The 18,781-nt window shown below is 44.5% G+C and overlaps 1 protein-coding gene across 1 annotated transcript in view; it reads right to left on the bottom strand.

Moving 5' to 3' along the window:
* Nucleotides 1-6,695: 6,695 nt before the first annotated feature.
* Nucleotides 6,696-18,781, bottom strand: part of LOC104158639 (diacylglycerol kinase delta-like) — a 43,340-nt gene continuing 31,254 nt past the window's right edge. The window contains 12 exon segments of the mRNA XM_009696349.1: nucleotides 6,696-7,249; nucleotides 8,410-8,540; nucleotides 9,781-9,898; nucleotides 10,235-10,354; nucleotides 10,724-10,816; nucleotides 10,983-11,094; nucleotides 11,881-12,032; nucleotides 14,890-15,024; nucleotides 15,432-15,545; nucleotides 16,158-16,265; nucleotides 17,043-17,139; nucleotides 17,913-18,023. Of these exon segments, the coding sequence (XP_009694651.1) occupies nucleotides 7,160-7,249; nucleotides 8,410-8,540; nucleotides 9,781-9,898; nucleotides 10,235-10,354; nucleotides 10,724-10,816; nucleotides 10,983-11,094; nucleotides 11,881-12,032; nucleotides 14,890-15,024; nucleotides 15,432-15,545; nucleotides 16,158-16,265; nucleotides 17,043-17,139; nucleotides 17,913-18,023 (1,381 nt within the window). The 3' untranslated portion in view covers nucleotides 6,696-7,159.

Raw genomic sequence — 18,781 nt, 5'->3', positions numbered from 1 at the left:
GAGCACAGCAGACTGCACATTTTGTTCTTCTTGTTTCCCCTGTGTATAAAAAAGCCAAATGCTTTTGTTTTGCCCCTTCTACAAGAAAGCTTCTGGAAAACTCTCAAATGTGTTTTTAGCCTTTAGCTTCTTAGTCAGGAGTGTTGAATCACTCCTTTCGAATTTTTCCAAATTGAAATTGTAATTTAAAATGTAAATTCCCCAAAACTAAATAAATTAGACAGATGTAAATTTCGATAGAGGGGCGGCAAAGCTACAAGGCCTCAAAATCACAGCTCTTCAGCAATCAATCTTGTGTTGCATCTATCAGCTCTTCCTACTTCACCATAACAGCTTTTAATTTGTAACAAATGGGAGTAATTCACTGAGCACTAAAAGCACTAAGCCTACTTGCTATATGCACATTGGAGCCTCTCCCTGCCAGAGCACTGTTATCCTGAGCACTGATTTCTTCCAAGACTTGTAGAAAAGTAATGTTCTGCGAGACATCTCTTCCCGTGAACTATCTGAAATGAGACAAGTCAGTTCCAAACAGGCATTAAAAGGGGAAAGACAGCCTGACACACGCAACACCAGACAAACCAGACCGCTCTTGCTTCCCTAAGGAAACCAAGCTGAAATATTAGTCACCTCAGGCTGCTCCCCTTAAAAGAAAAGGTCCTTGGAGGCCAAGGTTTTGCACCGTTCACACATGAGCACAGGCACACATTGCCAGGAAGACAGAAACACCTCTGTGGAGAGCCGACGTGGTAGGGAGCACGTCCTCCGCAGGCCGCTGGGAAGTGCTGCTGTGAATCCACTTTGCAACATGGGAGCAAGAGGAATCTGATGACCTGTGCAGCGAGCATGCTGCTCCGGTGACAGTCCCCCCCTAGCCTGTTACTTCCCTGGCTGGTATCTGCTCGCTCCCGCCTGAGGCTGCAGGTGTGCACAGCCTGTAACAAAAGGGAGACCTACCACTTGTTCTACCTCTGCCTGTCAGCAGTGCAGCCCATCAGCCAACCTACTGATAATGAAGGACGAAAGGCCTGCAGTCACCGCCTTCCCTCGTCCCCTGAGGAAAAGCCACAGGCCACAACTGGCTCGTATTGTACCCTGATGTCAACAGAAGTGGTGTATCTTTTAGGTCATATGCAAACTCCCCCACCTCTTCCTTTCTTGTGAAGACAAAGACTTACTACCTTCTAGGTCATTTGGTAAGCCAGCACAATGCTGGAACTCTTCAGACAGAAGTTGCTAGAGAACTGCCGCTATCTTTTAGCTCTTACTAACACAAAATGTCACTTTTCACCGTCTCAGAACCTTTTCACTCTGCCCACGTGAGAATTAAGCATTTCAAGCTGCTCGATGCCCAGCTGGTGGTCGCACAGTTATTCATCCCAACCAGGCACACAGCAACCAAAGAAGGAATTTACCTTATGATTCTGAAGCTGCTTTACAGGTAAGGAATGACACGGCTTCTTCTAAACCTGTTCGTCTGCAGTGCTGCCCATTCAGTGGGAGCAGATCTCCTCAACTTCTCCTCAACTCTCCCGACGCTTTACACTGTATTAAAAAACCCAAACACATAAAACCTGCTAACTCAACAACACTTAGGACAAGGGAAACACCAGCAGAACACATTTTTGTTAAAAAACCTCATTGGTACTTCAAGGTCTTCACAGCACACCACCCTCCCAACCCACTCCACCCTTCCAAGATCCATTAAGTAGTTATTAATCCAACCAAGAGGATGGCAGCCCTGAGAAAGAGGTCTGATACCCCAGTAATGATACACTGAGTGGGGCAAAGAGTTTCTTGCTATTGACTTCTGCCACATAAATTAAAAAGAGATTAAAATGAATTACCTGTATCAGAGAAGAAAGTGTATCTGTCTCTCTGCTGCTGTCTTCTTTGACGTTTCCTGTAGTGCTACTTAATACAGAGCCTGACACTCAAGTCCAGGGAGTCTGTGAGCAAATGCAAAATTTTTCTTTCCTCTTTACTACTAGAACTAGGTAACTAACATTTTAATGATCAATTTTACCATTTTCATCTTGCAACAGTATATAACATTAGTATGGTTTCTTATGTTCCCATCACATAAACTACTCTCTCCACACAAAGTAATTCCTTCAGTTTAACTATCAAGTAGGAAGGTCTTTGTCACATAGAAAATATTCACGACCATTAAAAGTTACTTTCCATTTACTTTGCAACAACTACGGAATTCTACAACCATCCTCTCAGTTTAAATCTGCCAAAGTTTCTTGTCAGCATCTTATGAACACATCAATCTGTACAGACAGAAGAGAAAGCTCGTCACAATCTGATCCATGGACTGCTCACCCAAACATCTCCAAATCTTTTAGTTTCAAGTTTACAGGTGTTATTTTATGACAGTCAATTTCTTTATTTCATGAGAAAATGAATTTCTCACCACATTTTTGTAAACACACTGTCACTTCTTCCAGTTACTGTATATATCACCGGCAACAAACTGAATGCACAGAGGCCCAAGCAGAGTAGAGACATGACCGCTCCCCTCTCATCAGGGCACTGCCCCACCATGACTGGGAAGACGTGGTCACACCACCCCACCCGATGAGAGGTCTACGAGCACATGGAAGTAACTAACAAACACCCTGGCTGAGTTTCTGAGAGTGTCTTCCCATCTAGCTGTGGGTTTGCAGACAGTGGAGCTATGATCAGGATGAACAGCAGTAGAACCATTATGTTTAAAATGTCTCTTCTCTTGCTCACTGCGGAGATATAGCTAATAAAAATAAACTACATGATGTCTTCTGCTCCATGCCAATTAAACCAATGCAAAGAAGTGCCACAAAACTAACCTGCAACAATCACGTTTACCATTTCACTCCTCTCTAACGAACAGCTCTGAACTTCTGATGCAACTCAGGATAAAGCCATTTTATCACAGCACACATTTTTATTAGCTGGTTCCCACCAGACGGGCACTGCAGCCCTCTCACACAATGAAATCAGTAACAGAGAATCTTTACTGGAAGCTCAGAAACATGTTTACTTTATATACAAGCAAAACGTATTTACAACAATCAACAGTAAACTATGTACAAAAAAAAATACAAGAGACATTTCCATGATAATCACTGTATAAATTAACACAATAAATAGGAGGGAAGCAGGCCCCATTCTTAAGGCACAAAACCTTCTTCCCAAGACTGTACAGGGATTCAGTTGCTTCCCTATGCTTTTGACAGGATCACAGGAACGGCGGGGAGACCCCTGAGGAACAACGGTCGGTGGACGATGATACAGACATGCAGTCACTGCTGACAGTTGTAGAAAAACATCATTTTTCACCCTTTCTTTTTTTTTTTCTTTTTACAGTACACACATCTTAAGATACAAAATGTTTCGTGTAAACAGTCTTTTTTTAAATCACATAGATAGTATGCACATTTTTAAATAATACTAAAACAATGAACAAAGCTTTCCATACAATTTGGGTGCAGAAACATTCCCAGGACTGGCACTGAAGGCCTCGGCAGAGCTGGAGGCTTCGGGGTGGCCCGGTCAAGGCCAGCACCTCTGGGCACCAAGCATCACAGTTCCCCTCTGCTGCAAAGAGCCGGCTCCTGCCACAGCGGGGGACGCGTGCTCTCAGCACGAAGATCCCACAAGCAAAACCAGAAAGGCTGCGCTAGCGCTAACAGCCCTCCCGAAGGTAGCCCAGAGCAGGATGCCGCCGATAGCTGCTTCATAGCATGCTTCTCCCTCGAGTCTCCATTGCATGCAATCCCACTTAACCAAAACATCATAACACAGGGTACATTATTCCCCAGAATCTGCCATTAAAGCTAAATATCCAGGGCAGCGCCAGAATGTGAGATAATGTACTGAAACCTCTTCCTAGCAGAAGAAACCGTATGCCCAGCTCACTGCAGACATTGCCCCAGCATCACTGCCAAGGGTGAGGGGTGATAAACAGAAGGTGCCGCACGGCTTTCACACGAGTAGCACTTTTTTTAAGAGACTAAACATACATGCGATATGTGCAGTTCTAGCTTCTCTCAAGCTGGTGTTTTACCTGAGACTGCAGGAGAGTCTCTTTTTTGGCAAAGCAGCAGATTTTTTTACTGTCTAATTGTCTTTCCTGAGTTTCTCTCCTACAAAAAAATTATCAGATGCCAGAAGAGGAACTCGGAATAATGTAGCCAGAAGTTCAGCCTGGCTCCCTACTTTGCAGATAGCTCTCACTGACATTTGACACAATTTGTCCTCATCTATTCACAAAATCTCTGCAACAGAAATCTGCATTAGTCTGAGTGAGATACATAGAGCTATGACCCTTTTGTTAGATAGAAACCTTAATATATATTCAAAGGCACTCAGGTTAAATGGGGATCCCATTTTCTAGCTCTTAAAAGAAGGTAGAACTCCCTCCCTGCCTCTAGTAAGCAACAGACAGGAATATACTGGCTATCAACTCTTTGATAAAACGTGCACGTACACAAAAAGGATCTGAACCCATCAACACGACAGATCATAAAAGTAAAAGAAATGAAGATTGGTCTGTGCAGGCATCATCGCTCGCAGCAGATGGCTAATGGCCATCAGGCCTCTACAGATACGGCACAGATTAAGGAACACACCTGAACCTATAAACTCTTTGGATTCTCCTGTCACTCTGAGCAGAAAGAACAGAGAGGAGCCGTTTCTATTGAGGCAAGAATTTAATCCCCCAGGAACTATGCAAGCAAGGCAAGTGCATATTGTTTATGCATCTTGAACCATGAGGCTGCCTGGAGAAACTTCACAGCAACAACAGCTCCTTCACCATGTACAGGAACAAACACAGATCTCACCTCTTCTCCATAGTTATCACCTGCCTTGTGCTCCCTCCTGCGCTCTCCTGGGCAGGCGTGCGAACGTCCTAATCACGTACACTCCTGGGGACCGGCAGTGGGCTGTACCTTACTGTCACCAGCGAGGACGGCTGCATCCTGGAGCTCTCCTTACTGGAGGTTTCTCCTCATTCTCATGCAGATGCTGCTCTGTGCCCTCAACAAGTTAAGTGGGAAAGTACAGTATGTCTATAATGCTTACTCATCGATACCTCGTGATTTCAACATAGTGAGGGGGGGTTGTAGTGATGAAGAAAAAATATGGCTGTGGAAGCAACTGCCAATGCATAGATAGGAGAAACAAATTCAGGGCAAAGCTGAACATCTTTCTTGCTCAGTCCCTACAATATTTATACCAGAAATTTTGCTAGCTGGATCAAGCACGTTTAGTCTTCTGTTAACTTTATGAGGAAACCCTGTCATTCGCTAGGTTGAGCAGAAACACGTGGGTGAAGGGCAACTAGTTAAAACCAGAGTCAGAATAATCCTTGGTGAAATCTTAAAGAATGCAATGGAGTTTGCCCAGCATGAAATCATCCCATAACCTTTTTAAGCTGACAACTCTTTACATAAAATAACTTGACTGATTGTTGCTAGACTAGAGAGCTGATGTCAATTTGATAAAATCCTTACAAATAACAAAGAATGATGATGTCCTCAGGAAATTATCTTTTATGCCACTGTGTATGTGGCCATTTTTCTGTCTGCAGCCATAGCCAGATAGGTGCCACTCTGTAATAATAAAAAAAAATAAATACATACAAAACGACAAAGTAATTAAAAATTCCTGCTTTTTTTCTCCAGCTTTACAGCACTGAATGTTCCCGAATTCCCTTCGCAGTGATAAGCATGGCAATATAACTATGTATGTTGGTCTTCAGGCTTTAACAGTCACCCAATTGGGGTCAGGCAATACAGTGGAAATTTGAAGGCCATCTAGGAACGCTGATTCAGAGGCACTGATTTTTTCATGCTCTACTACTGGTGGTACCAAAGGCAATTTACCAGCATACTCCAGTTTGCATTATGATGCTCAACTGCTCAGTAACAATCCTCCTTCTCTCAGTGCTCTTACAGGAGCCCTGATGTTTGACAGGACACGGTATCTCTCTCGGGTACAACCCAGGAGGACTGAGTCACCCTAATCTTTTGGTATCCACTCTGGAGTAAAGGAGCAAGGCAGCAAGAGAGAGAAGCAAAGTGCAAAACCCACTAGAACCAAGACAGGTGAAGAGATGCAAGTACTACAGAGAAATCCTATCTTTTGTGACAGAAATACTTTTCTGCACTGCAAGTTAAAGTAAAGGAACAGCTCTGTTGTCTGTGGCCACGAAGGTGGCCAGGGCCGTTGCCAGTCATGCTGCTCCCCCTACCAAGACGGATCAAATTGTTCCAAATCTCACTCCATTACATTTCTCGCACAGCCCAAACAGCTAGTTAGTGTTCCTCTCCCTTTCATCTGGTCTCCTGAAGATCAATTCAGAAGGAGGAATGTCAGAGCTGATCTCCCGTAATCTTTTGGCTCTCCAGATTTTTGTCTTTTTTTACTGCCAGGAATTTCTGAACAGTTGTCTGTGATGCCCGAAAACCTAAAGGTTGTACCATTGCCACTGGCTGGAAGAAGAGAGCCAGGCCCAGCGGAAGACCCTGTAAGCTGGTGCGAACCGCTGTTTGAACCATATGCATTGTTTGTTGCAAGGCATAAGTGAGAGAGAATCACTGGGTATTCATCGGCAAGAGGTCTGTACTGGCTTTGAATTTCTGATGCAAATCGCATGCAACTACTGGTGCATTAAAAAGGGATTGGTAAGACACAAGGACAAGCTTTGTCCCACTTAAATGCTCTAAGATACAGGTGTGACACACACATGAGCGGGAAAGTTTTGTGTCTGCAAAGACTGTCAGATGCTCCTGAACTAAGACTGGCCGATATATCTTTTGCCCTGAATAATTCTACTGTGATGAAGTTATCCAGTAAAGGTAGCTGTGTTGCAATTCTCAGGAGTCCTGCACTGTCACTGGAACCAGAACTTCCCACGCTGGAGGACATGGTTCTTCAAACAGCAAGTGAGTTCTCTTCTGGGAGGCTCTGCCTGATTGCAGACAAGGTGCCTCTCGACCGGATGCAGTCGTACCCCACAGGAAAAATGGTAGCACCATGCTTGGCTGATATGGGCTCTGAACAGCTACAATTTGGCTGTTCAGTAGAAACAGTTGTGAGCACATCTGCTCCGCGAGGTGACTGCTGTGCAGTTAGGGGGAATGGTAGACACAGGCTGTGAAAACAGAGGCTAAGCCTCGCTGGCAGGAGTACTCCGGCTCAGCTCCTTGATCCCGTGCAGTATCCTCTTCATGTGACCCACTTTGGTCACACCCAGGTCCTGGAAGAAAAGAGAAAACCTTACCTTAGGAGAAAGGCAGGGGGGAAATTCCAGGCAGCCAAGCAATGGTTACAAACTAGTCAGCCAGTTACAAAGAGAGGAGGAAACCAACCAGAAAAGATTACAAACCTGATGGTTACATACGGAACCTCAAACCATGTGTCAAAAAAGCTATCAGAGCATGACAGGGTAATGAACACAGAGCAGGCACAGAGCAACAGAGAGAAAACAACTGTGGACCATTAGCCAGAAATGCAAATTGCTTTGACTGCTAAAGGCCAAAGCAGGAGAACAGGAAGAGCATGCAGATCTCAAGGACCTAAGCTAGTAGCCAAAGCATGCAGGAAGAACCACCCACTCACATCAAATAAATGTGTGAACACTTAGGCACCATGCAACAAAACACAGGCTGTAGCCAGATGGCATTCAGAGGAATCGGCTACGCAGATTACAGCAAACCTCAGAACAGGAAGATGGTCAAAATCACAAATGAAGATCCAGGGGGCATTCAACAAATGCCATGCACTACTTCACAACAAAGTATTTTTCTGCTATATGCAAGTCACCAGAACGATGACACAAGCCTCGTGCACAGCAAAGAACCATCACGTTCAATTTTTCTCTGTAGAGAAAGCATCTCTTGGTGAGGAGATGAAAAGTTGTGCAATGTGCTTACTAAGCACTATTTTAAAAGATTCTCTCCATCTAGCAGCCTCATCAAACACCATGATAATTGCTTTTCTTGTAACAAAGGAATGCGATGACCTATTTGTCCAGTCACGACAACATAAGAACCAAATTTTCCCAATCACAGCATGTTCTGCAAAGATGGTACAGCAGCTGAGAAGTTGAAAACTTCCATTCCATCATTAAATTCAGAGACTCTCAAGAACACTACCTGCAATCTGTGTGCTGGATTGTATTACATCTCCAGGAAGCTGTGGCAGAATTGGACAGCTGGTCCCTCAACTAGCTGTTCTACCTCCCTGCTATTAAAAATCAGGTGACCTGAAATGGTGAGAAAATGAGGCCGCAATGAACCCATTCATCTTGCTGAGGCACGTGGAATGAACAGCGAGCAGACCACTTCCAAGCACATTCAGCACAGAAGGTCATGCAGATGCAGCTGGCTATTTGTCATGAGCCAATCATGAAAGTACCTTGAGGTCCCTCCGTTCGAGGTGCAGGAGCTCAGAGCCCCGGACGTCATGCCGGATGAAGATATCCTTATACTCACAAAGACTGAGGTGCTCAAGCCAGGCCGCAACCTCCTCCGTTCCCCAGAGGTGAACTGTTAGAGATGGAAAAGCAGGAGTGCATTGAATACCCAGAATCCCAGAAGACAGTGAGAGATGAGGACACCAGCCGCACTCAGTGCCAAGAGAAGGAGGGCAAGCAGTACCACAGCCTCAAACCAAGGGGAGGGCAAGGACTACAGTCTCAAACAAAGGAGGTAGGGCAGAGAAAAGTAAGAGGTGTTCTCTTAAGCAGAGGCTAGCTGCAGTAAAGCCAGGAGGAAGCGCATGTTTGTTTTGATGGGATTGGATGTGGTTTTTAAAGTTTACGGCCTCCCCCATTTAAGAAGAGTAAGTTCATTGATACTTCTCTGTTTACAAAACAAGAGATTCACAAAATGTATCATGAAGAATCAAGCACAGGGTAGTTTGCTATTATGTACAAGCACTTGTGCTCAGTAAACAAGACGGCAACCTCTCACTCCCAAGTGTGAGGGAGAGAGGGAGAGTTTAGACTTCCACCTTCTTGCGCAGCCTCTAAATAAGAGAATAACAAAGCTCCCAAGTTCTGGGAGGCAATGAATAAGCACCAGCCTGTCAGACAGAAGGAGACTGTACCCACAACTCCATGGCAGAGGACAGGACCCAGGAGCCCACAGAACACGTACTACTTCTGAATTTTAGAAGAAAGTCTTCATGAGGAGAGTATAAACCAAAAATCAACTAACCCAATTGGAGAGAAAGTGTCTGGAATGGCAATTTGTTGATTCATGGCCAGTTTTTATCTACTGACAAGTAGGATTAAAGGTCAGGGTGCACCTGTGGTGATGCTGATCTCCAGCCAATTAGACATGAAACTTGATTAAAGCCTAAGGGTGAATCAATGAGAAAAACATCATTAACCATATCACAGAGAATTAGTAGTGAAAAGACTGGAGTTACGCGGACTTGGGCCCCGCAGTCGTTTTGACACCTAAAATGCCGAAGTCCTCAAATTCACTGTACTAAGCACCCCCTAAAATATCTCTGGAAATGTCTGGACACAAGCAGAATTCTTCAGAGGGTACCTCCTGTTTCTGCTCAGGAATATTTGCGTGGTACTGAGGGACCATGACTTACACAGAACGGAGCAATAAGCTATTTTGCCACATGAAAAAGACAGACTAGACCTCCAAGAAAAGGTAGATGCACACAAAACAGAAGAAGTAGAGAACGTGAGAGGAAACAGAGAGAGAACAGGTAGCAGTATGACCACACTGACGTCAAAGAGACACATCAAATGAGCAGACTTGGTACCCGGCAATCCCATGCTACTATGAGTCTCCTTATTTTTGTTGTTCTTCTCCTTTTTAAATTTGGTCACCAGGCGGAATTTGCCACTGCGGCTGCGTTTAGAATAATCCAGCATCTGGTTCTGTAAGAACAAAAAGAGAAAATCAGGCAGCCATAAATTGATTGGAACAGACCAAGAGCAACAAGTACTTCAAGCTCAGCTCCAGGACCTTGTAAAAGAGAAAAAATAAACCCTCTAAACTCATTCTGATGAAGACAGGAAAGGAAACAGAGAAAGTTGATCCCATGTCAGGCAAGGGACCTTAGCAGGAACTTACCTTCTTTAACCCCAGGGAGTCAAGTTTCCTTCTTAATGATTTTTTCTCACATCAGTCGTATACTCACAGGAAGTCAAACACTCACAGCCAACTAGTGAAAAAGAGAACTGCTAGGGAAATACAGCCTTGGTCCTCCTCACCTCCTCATCACAGGGCTCCATAAGCTGCCACAGCCAAGGGATGTCTGCCAGTTTCCTCAGCTGGAGGTCCATGTCTGCCAGGGCTGCTTGGAGCTGCTCCTTCTGTGGAGGATCTAATTGCTGGATCAGAAATGGAAGCAAAGCTGAGTTAAAAGCCATATGGCGGAACATGCCGTCAGGCCCTTGCCTTGAAATCCCTAGCTAACAAAGCAGTTCCTCCTTTTAAAAGGAAGTGCACAGCAGGCACTCTGCCCAGACGTTACCAAGTTACCGATTCTCATCTCTCCTGAGCTCCAAACTCCACACAAGTAGCCTGACTGCTCATCACGCCTATGTAGCAACACCATCCGAATTCCTAGATGATAACATTTAAACTGCCTTGCTACAAAGACAAAGAAGATCAAGACCAGCAAAATGTTGCTTGCCAAGGCAACAGTAGGAGAGGAGAGAAAGTGAGAGGCTGCTTTACTCCTGCTTTGTGCTTCTTACCAGCGCCATCTTGCCTGCCAGCAGCAGCTCTGTCTCATTATGCAGGGCTTTGACATTATTCACCATCTCTACAACAAGGCTGCAGTTCAGACCCTGCAGGGAAGCAATTCATGCACAAATTAAGCCTGGAAACGCAGAGGTCTGAGCAGACAAAAGGAAGAAGTCTTAGGCAAGCAAGGCCTACTTTTGGTCAATCAGAAAGGAAAACCAAGAGCTATGGAACAAGGATGAAATGGGAGATGCCAAGTGAGCGAAGTACCTCTGTAGACTTGGATTTAGCGTAGACTTTGTCCATAGACTTGGAGCTGGCATTGACAGCATGGGCAAGCTCCTGTTCCATGTCCTGATAGGATTGGGCTATTTCCCGAATGCTAAAGAGAGAATTACAGATTGCATCAGCATATGCTCAAAGCAGGAGATCTTTTCTGACTGGGTATCTCCTTTTAATACCCATTTGAGTGACAAGAGCAGGGATTAAGCATGGTAGGGGCACAGCCTCTGGCAAAGCAGGGCAATTCTCCCTGTTGTAGTGAGCATGCATAGGCAAAGCAAGGCAGATTTCACATGCACAACTCCAGGTGCATAATCAATTCTGCACACAAGTTGGGATCAGTTTGAAATACAACCTAGACTGCTTAGTATGGCCATGTTGATGTGAAAGACAGCTGCACATCTGGTAGTTTAATTAACACTTCTCTGATGTGACTTTGGGAATTTTCTCTCAGAGGCCCAGACAAAGGAGGTGAACGCCCAACTAAAGGATGAACAGATGAGCATACAGTGACTTCTTCCAGAAATCTCTGCCGGGCACCAGGGTTATGAGAACTCAACTTGCCATTTGAGCTCCTAGAGAGGCCTTTGTTTAATTTCTCATAAAAATCACTGATATTCAAAGATAATGGGTTCTTTCAGGATTAAAGGATCCACATTTGCTCATGAAAGTAATATTTTTTGTTCAGAATGACCTAAGAAAGTTTATTCAACTTCAGTCCTCATGCAGCTGGGACAGTGCATAATGAGCGATGCTACCCCCAGTGACATGGACCAGCACTGCAGAAGGTAAGAGTGAACAGAAACATCTCCAGGAACAGGGAGTAGGACAGGAACTTCAGGCACCAAAGGAGAGTTCTATTCATCAAAAGCAAATTGAGTCGCACCTGTGGATCAGAGCACCTGCAGCTTGACCAAATTGGTTGATCTGGGTGGATTCTTCTTCGGACATGATCTCTGGTTGCAGAGAGAAAGAGGAGGGTCGGGACAACTCACACTTCTGTTTGTCCTCCCACGACTTCAGAGTGCTCTCAAATGCCTAAAAACACAGCAAGCAAACTATAAAATACCTTGCAAAGCTCCTACAAAAAATGATGGCTGTACCTATGCCTGTAAAACATGTAGATCTGGTATAGACACTTTTCACTGCAGGATCTGGTTGTTCAGCTGCTTATAACTTTGCTGACTAGGCATCTAGGCTGAAGTTTTCCATGCCACATGCTTTCCTTGGCTTAATTTTTGCTTAGGCCTAGTTTTAGTCAAAATTGCTAGGCCAATTCTGAGGGCCAGACTAGCAAAATCCACCAAGTCCCTACTGGTGGCAGCCTTTTCTTTGAGTAGCTGTATCACCTCTACACTTCAGTATTACTGAGACATCTCAGAGCTGGAAATTAAAAATGTTCAAGGCTCATCCTTATTTGAAGAAAACTGGGCCTCCTCAGTAACTGGTGGGACAAGCAGCTGGACTCAGAGCTAGGAGCTACCCCACTTCCACCCTTACTGATCTTCCTGCTGGCATCAGCTAGTGGTACAGGAAGAAGCAAAACAGATGCTATGCAGACGGATCAAAACTGGATACAGAGAGAATGAAAACTGACACACAAAGCCTCAGGGTAAGGAGAGATGGATCAATAAGTGCAAGAAACGGCAAGAGAGAAAGGTTAGACAAGAAAAGGGACTATGGGAGGGGAATGTTTGAAATAGGAAGAATAATTCAGAGATGATGATGAGGATAACAAGCAGGGGTGCGAAGCTTTCATGGAAAAAAAAAAAATAATAAAAATCAGCATTTAGGGAACCAGAACAGGAACTATAATGGGTGGGTGGGAAAAGGGAAGAAAATGGTAGTCACGCATTCTGGGCCTGGGCAGTCAAGTGAGATGAGTACAGACTAGGTAAGTAACACAGGACTAAGCGTAGAGAAAGGAGACAGACGGAGCAGAAAAGGCCAGTGTCCACTGCAAGACAAGTGCCTCTGAGGACAACCCAAGCTTCTGGGGACACACCATTCTCCTGCGTCTGCAAATACCTGTGAAGACCTGTGGTAAAGCATTCCCTTCCCCTACCACTCCTCATGCAGGTCAAAACTAGGCTCTGTCAGCTCAATGCAAGCTACCCGCTGATCTCAACCTTGCTGATGACTCTTCAGTGGTCCAGATGAGGCCACATGAGAGAATATGAGTTTTTCCATCTTCAGTTTAGGAAACGAAATATCCCAAATCACATTTGAAAAATGCTACCAAAGGTACAGGGTCACACACGTGAAGAGAGGACCCCACTTCATCTACTGCCTAGGACAGATTTGTTCTGTGAAGGACAGCGTGTGCAACGATGATCAAAAGGACAGCAGGAAAAATAAACATAAGCCACAGTCAAGACAAAAGCTCTGCAAAGCTGGAACCTCCTCCGCAGTGGCAATTCCATGCCTGCAAAACCGGGTTTGCAAGCAATGAGGAGTGGGATGGCGCAATCATAGCCAAGGCTTCAGATGGCCCAACACACAGCACGCACTAGGGACTTGTGTGTCCTCTCTACCTCTTGTGCTTTGCTCCACCTTTCCCACCATACCCGCATGTAGGTTGCCTCTCCTTTTCTCCCTATCACCTTTACAGTAGGAATCCTGTTCCCTCTGCTCTCCTTCAGTCACCCTCCCTCCAAGTCTCAGTGTGACACTGCAGAAGCACTCTCACCCTCCAGTAAAGAGAGTCTGCACTATTCCCGTCTCCTCCTCTCCATAACATTCATGTCAAGAGGTGATAGGACAAGGGGTAATGGTTTTAAACTAAAAGAGGGTAGATTCAGATCAGATATAAAGAAGAAATTCTTCACTATGAGGGTGGTGAGGCACTGGCACAGGTTGCCCAGAGAGGCTATAGATGCCCCATCCCTGGAAACATTCAAAGTTAGGTTGGACGCGGCTCTGAGCAACCTGATCTATTTGAAGATGTCCCTGCTCATTGCAGGAGGGTTGAACTAGAAGACCTTTAAAGGTCCCTTCCAACTCAAACGATTCTATGCTTCTGTGATCACTGTTCTCTCCCAGCTCAAGGGGTCTCAGGTATTGCCCTGTCCTATCATTACATGGGCTTTGTATGCCCACTTTGGCTTTCTTTTCATACCCTCATACTTGTAACTTCCTGCCAGGCAATGTGCCTCAGGCCTGTATCAGGCTCTTTGGTGTTCTCTCTTTTCTTGTTATTCAGCAGGTAAGTCCTTTGCAGAGGACTTCGATTTGCTCAGGAAGCTGGGTAAAGGGGCATTATGCTGGAAAGTATTAGGAGCTGCTATTAACCGAACTGTTTATGCATGGACAGTTAACAGAGTTGGGAGGAACCCACAAAGCCTGTTTGTGCCACAGCAAGGCCTTTATCCTTTCCTTTGGCTTACTACCATTCAGTAATACAGTAAAACGGCAAGGACGCTTCCTTATGTGCTGGTACTCATCACATATATTCGAAAATTATGAGATGAGACAGACATACACTGCTGAACAAGGCGGAAGACACTGCTTTACTTGATCAATGAGGTATAAGTCACATATTGAACAATAATGAGAAATTAAAATATTGAACAGCTGAATCCAGACAATCTGCAGCACTTAGTGAAGCAGGTATCCTGTGGGAAAAACAGCATGCAAGTGTGTTAAGAAATGCTGTTACAAGGCACCTGAAAAGGAAGCAAAATAAGCTTGCACAAACCACCTTATTTATGCAATTTCCCAAGTGGCGAATGAAGGTTTAATCATGTTCTTCCCAAAAAGTTTTATGGTGTGCAGCAAAATACGCTGCTTACATTCATAAAGATAAGCTTTCTTGTGTGGCCATTGCCACTCTCTCCAGGAATACGTGACATCAAAACATGCATGTACCACTCAGTGTATGCACGGCTCCTCTTACCCTGTCTCGAGTGAGAGTTTGTGCCCTGTTCTTATGAACAATCCAAATATAACCCGGAGGCTGGATCCAGGCTTCTCCATCGACTTGCACAGGAACTCCCTCTTCTCCAAGGATTGCTATCTTCACTGTCCGACACTGCAAGAAGTGACTGCATCAGAGAAGCTCTAAAATGTTGGTTTTCCAAAAGCATGAGACATTCTCTTTCTTTCCAACACACTTCCCCAGGTACTGTAGCTTTGGTGCTACTAGAGGCACATGTGCCTGGGTGGGAGGGCACGCCTCTCCCTTGTGCAGCAGGGACAATTTGCTGTGTCTTTGGACTAATCTGTATTTCAGTTGCTGGTCTAACTCCTACCACAATGGATGCTAGCAAACAATTCCATCCCTAAATTGCCCTCAAACATGCCCATTTTCAGCCCTGGTGGATGCTCTTTCCACGGACCAGAGAGAGTACAAAGGAGGGCTTTACTGACTGAAACTGGCAAAAACGTCACAAGCTGGAGATGGGGGAGGCAAGAAGACTTCAGAGAAGAAATTGATACCTGTGCAATACGGTGATGCTGTAGGTTTATCACACGTGACACTGCCATCTGCATGCTACCAAACACTGCTACCACCTCCAAAATCTTGTCATCAAAGGAGGGGGCTGTAAATGTCTGGCCAGAGACAAGGGAGAGAGAATTTAGTTGACATACAGCTCTGTTGGAAAGGTTTCCTTCACTCCCTACTGGTGTAGATCTGCGGGTTGGCTTTCATTTGTGCCATTTAATCTGTATAAAACTAACGAGGCTAGAAGATCTGCAGTGAGCTAGGAGGGGGAAAAAGAAGCCTCGATATTCCTACTGTGCTTCCAAAGGCAGCTAGAATATAATTCAAACACAAAGGCTGTAGGCCACAAGGTAATAATTGTTCTTATGAGAGTAGGCACTTTTTAATCTCAAACAATACAATGCTTCTGACTGGATCTAATTCCCTTTGCCTTCAAGGGGCTTTACTTCTCAGGCAGTCTGAGAGGACAAGGTCAATCTAAAGCACTTCCTGGAAGTCCAAATGGTCTGTTTGGTTATTTATTTTTTTTCTGAATCATTACAGACTGCTTGGCTGTGAAGCTGCTGAAGATCAGATTTCAGTATCTTATCCACTTCACATAGAAAGTGTACGCAGACAGGTCCCTTGCCCTCTTCTTCCAAGCACTATTCTCAGGGGCTATGATTTCAAAAGCAACAGTAAATAGAATCATTTCCTGGATTGTCTTAGAGAATACTTACGTCATCTTCCTTGGTTCCCCCCCAGAAGTTAGTGCCTCCTGCGTAGCTGGGAATGTTGAGTACAGCAATTCCCTGGAGACTGGGCAAAGGGATCGGCCTCCCATCACACTGCACAGAAAAGGTGACAACCTTACTCTCAGCACAGCAGGAGAGAGTCCCTCCTGCCAGAGCACATGCTCTAAGAACAGAAAACAGCCTACACAGCTTAGTAATAAATTAATTCAGGTTTCTTCCAGTTTCTTCTTGGCCTAGCAGAGTAGAACATATCCACTCACATCTCATGAACCACATCTCTTTTGGTAGACGTGAATTTTAGAGAGATACTGTTGCTTCTTTTCCCCAAACAGGAATAGGGCACGCCTGAGAGGTTTGGCAAAGCCTCTTGGTTTATTCCTCCAGAAACAGGAATGAAACTTCCAGAACACCTATGCAGTCTGCTGCGATGAGGGTGTCCTCCGGCAAGCTACCTGTTTATGCTGCACACGGCCTGTACAAGAATATTTATTTTCTAGTTTGATGCACATGATCGCATAGTTAAATTAAGAGCTTTCCACTGCACCTACTATCTAAAATGATGTGTTCACTTGAGACATCACATATAACATAACAATCTTATCTATGCTGAATACTGAGCTGGGGACAGCTAATACTTTCCAGCAGGATCACACTTCCCTTATGGGCAGAGAACCGAAGTTATCTTCCAGAACCAGGAAAAGCCACTTTTAGCTCGCTCAAGGTGAGATACAGCAAGTACCTTGTATCAGACAGGCAAGGGAAACACCCTCATGTCACCAAGTAGAATCACCACACCAAACTCAAAGTGTCTGAAGGAGACGTAATTAGGTTTCCCCAATTTAGGAACAGAAGGGCATACTAATTTCTCACCTCCAGCAAGACTTTCTGCTCCAGGTTTTTATATGTTCTGTGTAGCAGCTCCTTGGTCCCCAATACTCCGTACCACATCATGTTTTTAGTACGACTTCTAAGGTGGTAAATCAAAAGAGAAATTTAGCATAGGCATTTACCTTTTCACTTAGAAGAAAAAAAAAACCCACATTGAAATGGTCCCTCCTACATCCTAAAACACAAAGGTGCTTTGCTTCTAAAAGGGTCAAGCACTCAAAATGGTCACCGCTCATGCTAGGAAACTACTGCCCTTCAAATAAATGTCAAGTAGGAACTAAGGATGACCGAGTAACACACACTACCAGAAACATACACAGATTCTCCTGGCACAGAACTTGTCAATCTTGTGCACCAGGACACCAACAGAGTTTTCCCATATTAGCTCAAGTATAGCAAATGTACCAATCCCAGGCTACACAAAGAATCCTGTAGTTGCAGGTATTCAAAAAGCCAAAAATCTGTGGTTTGTACTAAGTTAGGATCAAGGCTGAAATCAGCCTCCGTGGCATTTAGAGCTGAGATGTGCTCCTCTCATAGCTAAATAGCAAGGCAAGGTGAAAAATCTGTGAGCGAGATCGTGAAGTAAATAGAACCCATGCTCTAAATCCACACCAGCATAGCTACTCAAGAGATCTTATACTAGCCACAACAGCATAATGAATCAGTAATAAATCAGTAACTTAACTCCTCCATCATGATTTCAAGCCTTGAAGGAGGATTATGCAGACAAAACTGACAATACACCTATTCAGCACACTTGTACACAATCGGCTTCAAAACCACAAAAAACCATACAGTGGTTTCAGTCACTTCTGGCAGTATCTGAAGGTCAGCCAAACCCAAACCCACCTGCATTTCTCTGGGTGCTCATCACGTTTGTTGTTGAAGTCCAAAGAAATCTTTGCATCCAGTCCAATTCCAAAGTAATTATTCATGACACACTTCTCTGTGTAACATTCACTGTTGAACAAAAGAACAAAACTCCCATTCATAAGTCCACATACCATTTGGTATACATCTCACATGTCCCTCTGGCCACCTGATAATTCTCTTGCGTAAAAAGGTGAAGAACAAGTAGACTGTATGCCAATAAGCACCGCTGGGAACTGCCTAAAACCCATAAAGAATACCATAAGAGTAGCTACTGATGAGCAGAGGTCCCTGGCCTGCAGCCTCTGTCTGTAACACTTCACAGCCGCAAGATTTGCAGAGGGATTCTCCTCTTGCCACAGAAACACACTCAGAAGCCTACACTTCATTTACAAAGAGCTATGATGCTGGTCACTAACATTGTGTAAAAGGTCTCACAAAACATTAGCAATGCTAATTGCCTTTATATATATATATATATATTTTAGGTGTTACCTACAGAGAGTCTGACAAACGAGCTTGGAAGTGCCAGCTACTCATCTCACGGGCACTGAACCCCATGAAAAAAACTTAAAAGTCTGTATCACTGGATTTTTACTGTTAAATAGTTTAGCAGAAACAGCCTGAGAACATCTTCAAATCAGATTTCCCAACTGCCTCCCCTGTTCTGGCCTGCCCATGACCTTTCTTGAGCCTCCGTGTCGTAAGGGTAGCGGTTCCCCGACAGGTTACTGTCTACTAACTGGAAGCCAGAGTCATCTCTGAGTCTAGGGACAAGACTGATTTAGATTCCATTCTCACCTAAAACCTAAAAATCTTCTACCATAAGTCAGATGCGTCACTACATA

This window comes from Cariama cristata, unplaced genomic scaffold (genome assembly GCF_000690535.1).
Source record: "Cariama cristata isolate BGI_N322 unplaced genomic scaffold, ASM69053v1 scaffold2023, whole genome shotgun sequence".
Lineage (NCBI taxonomy): Eukaryota > Metazoa > Chordata > Aves > Cariamiformes > Cariamidae > Cariama > Cariama cristata.
This window is presented reverse-complemented; position numbering and strand designations above follow the sequence as displayed.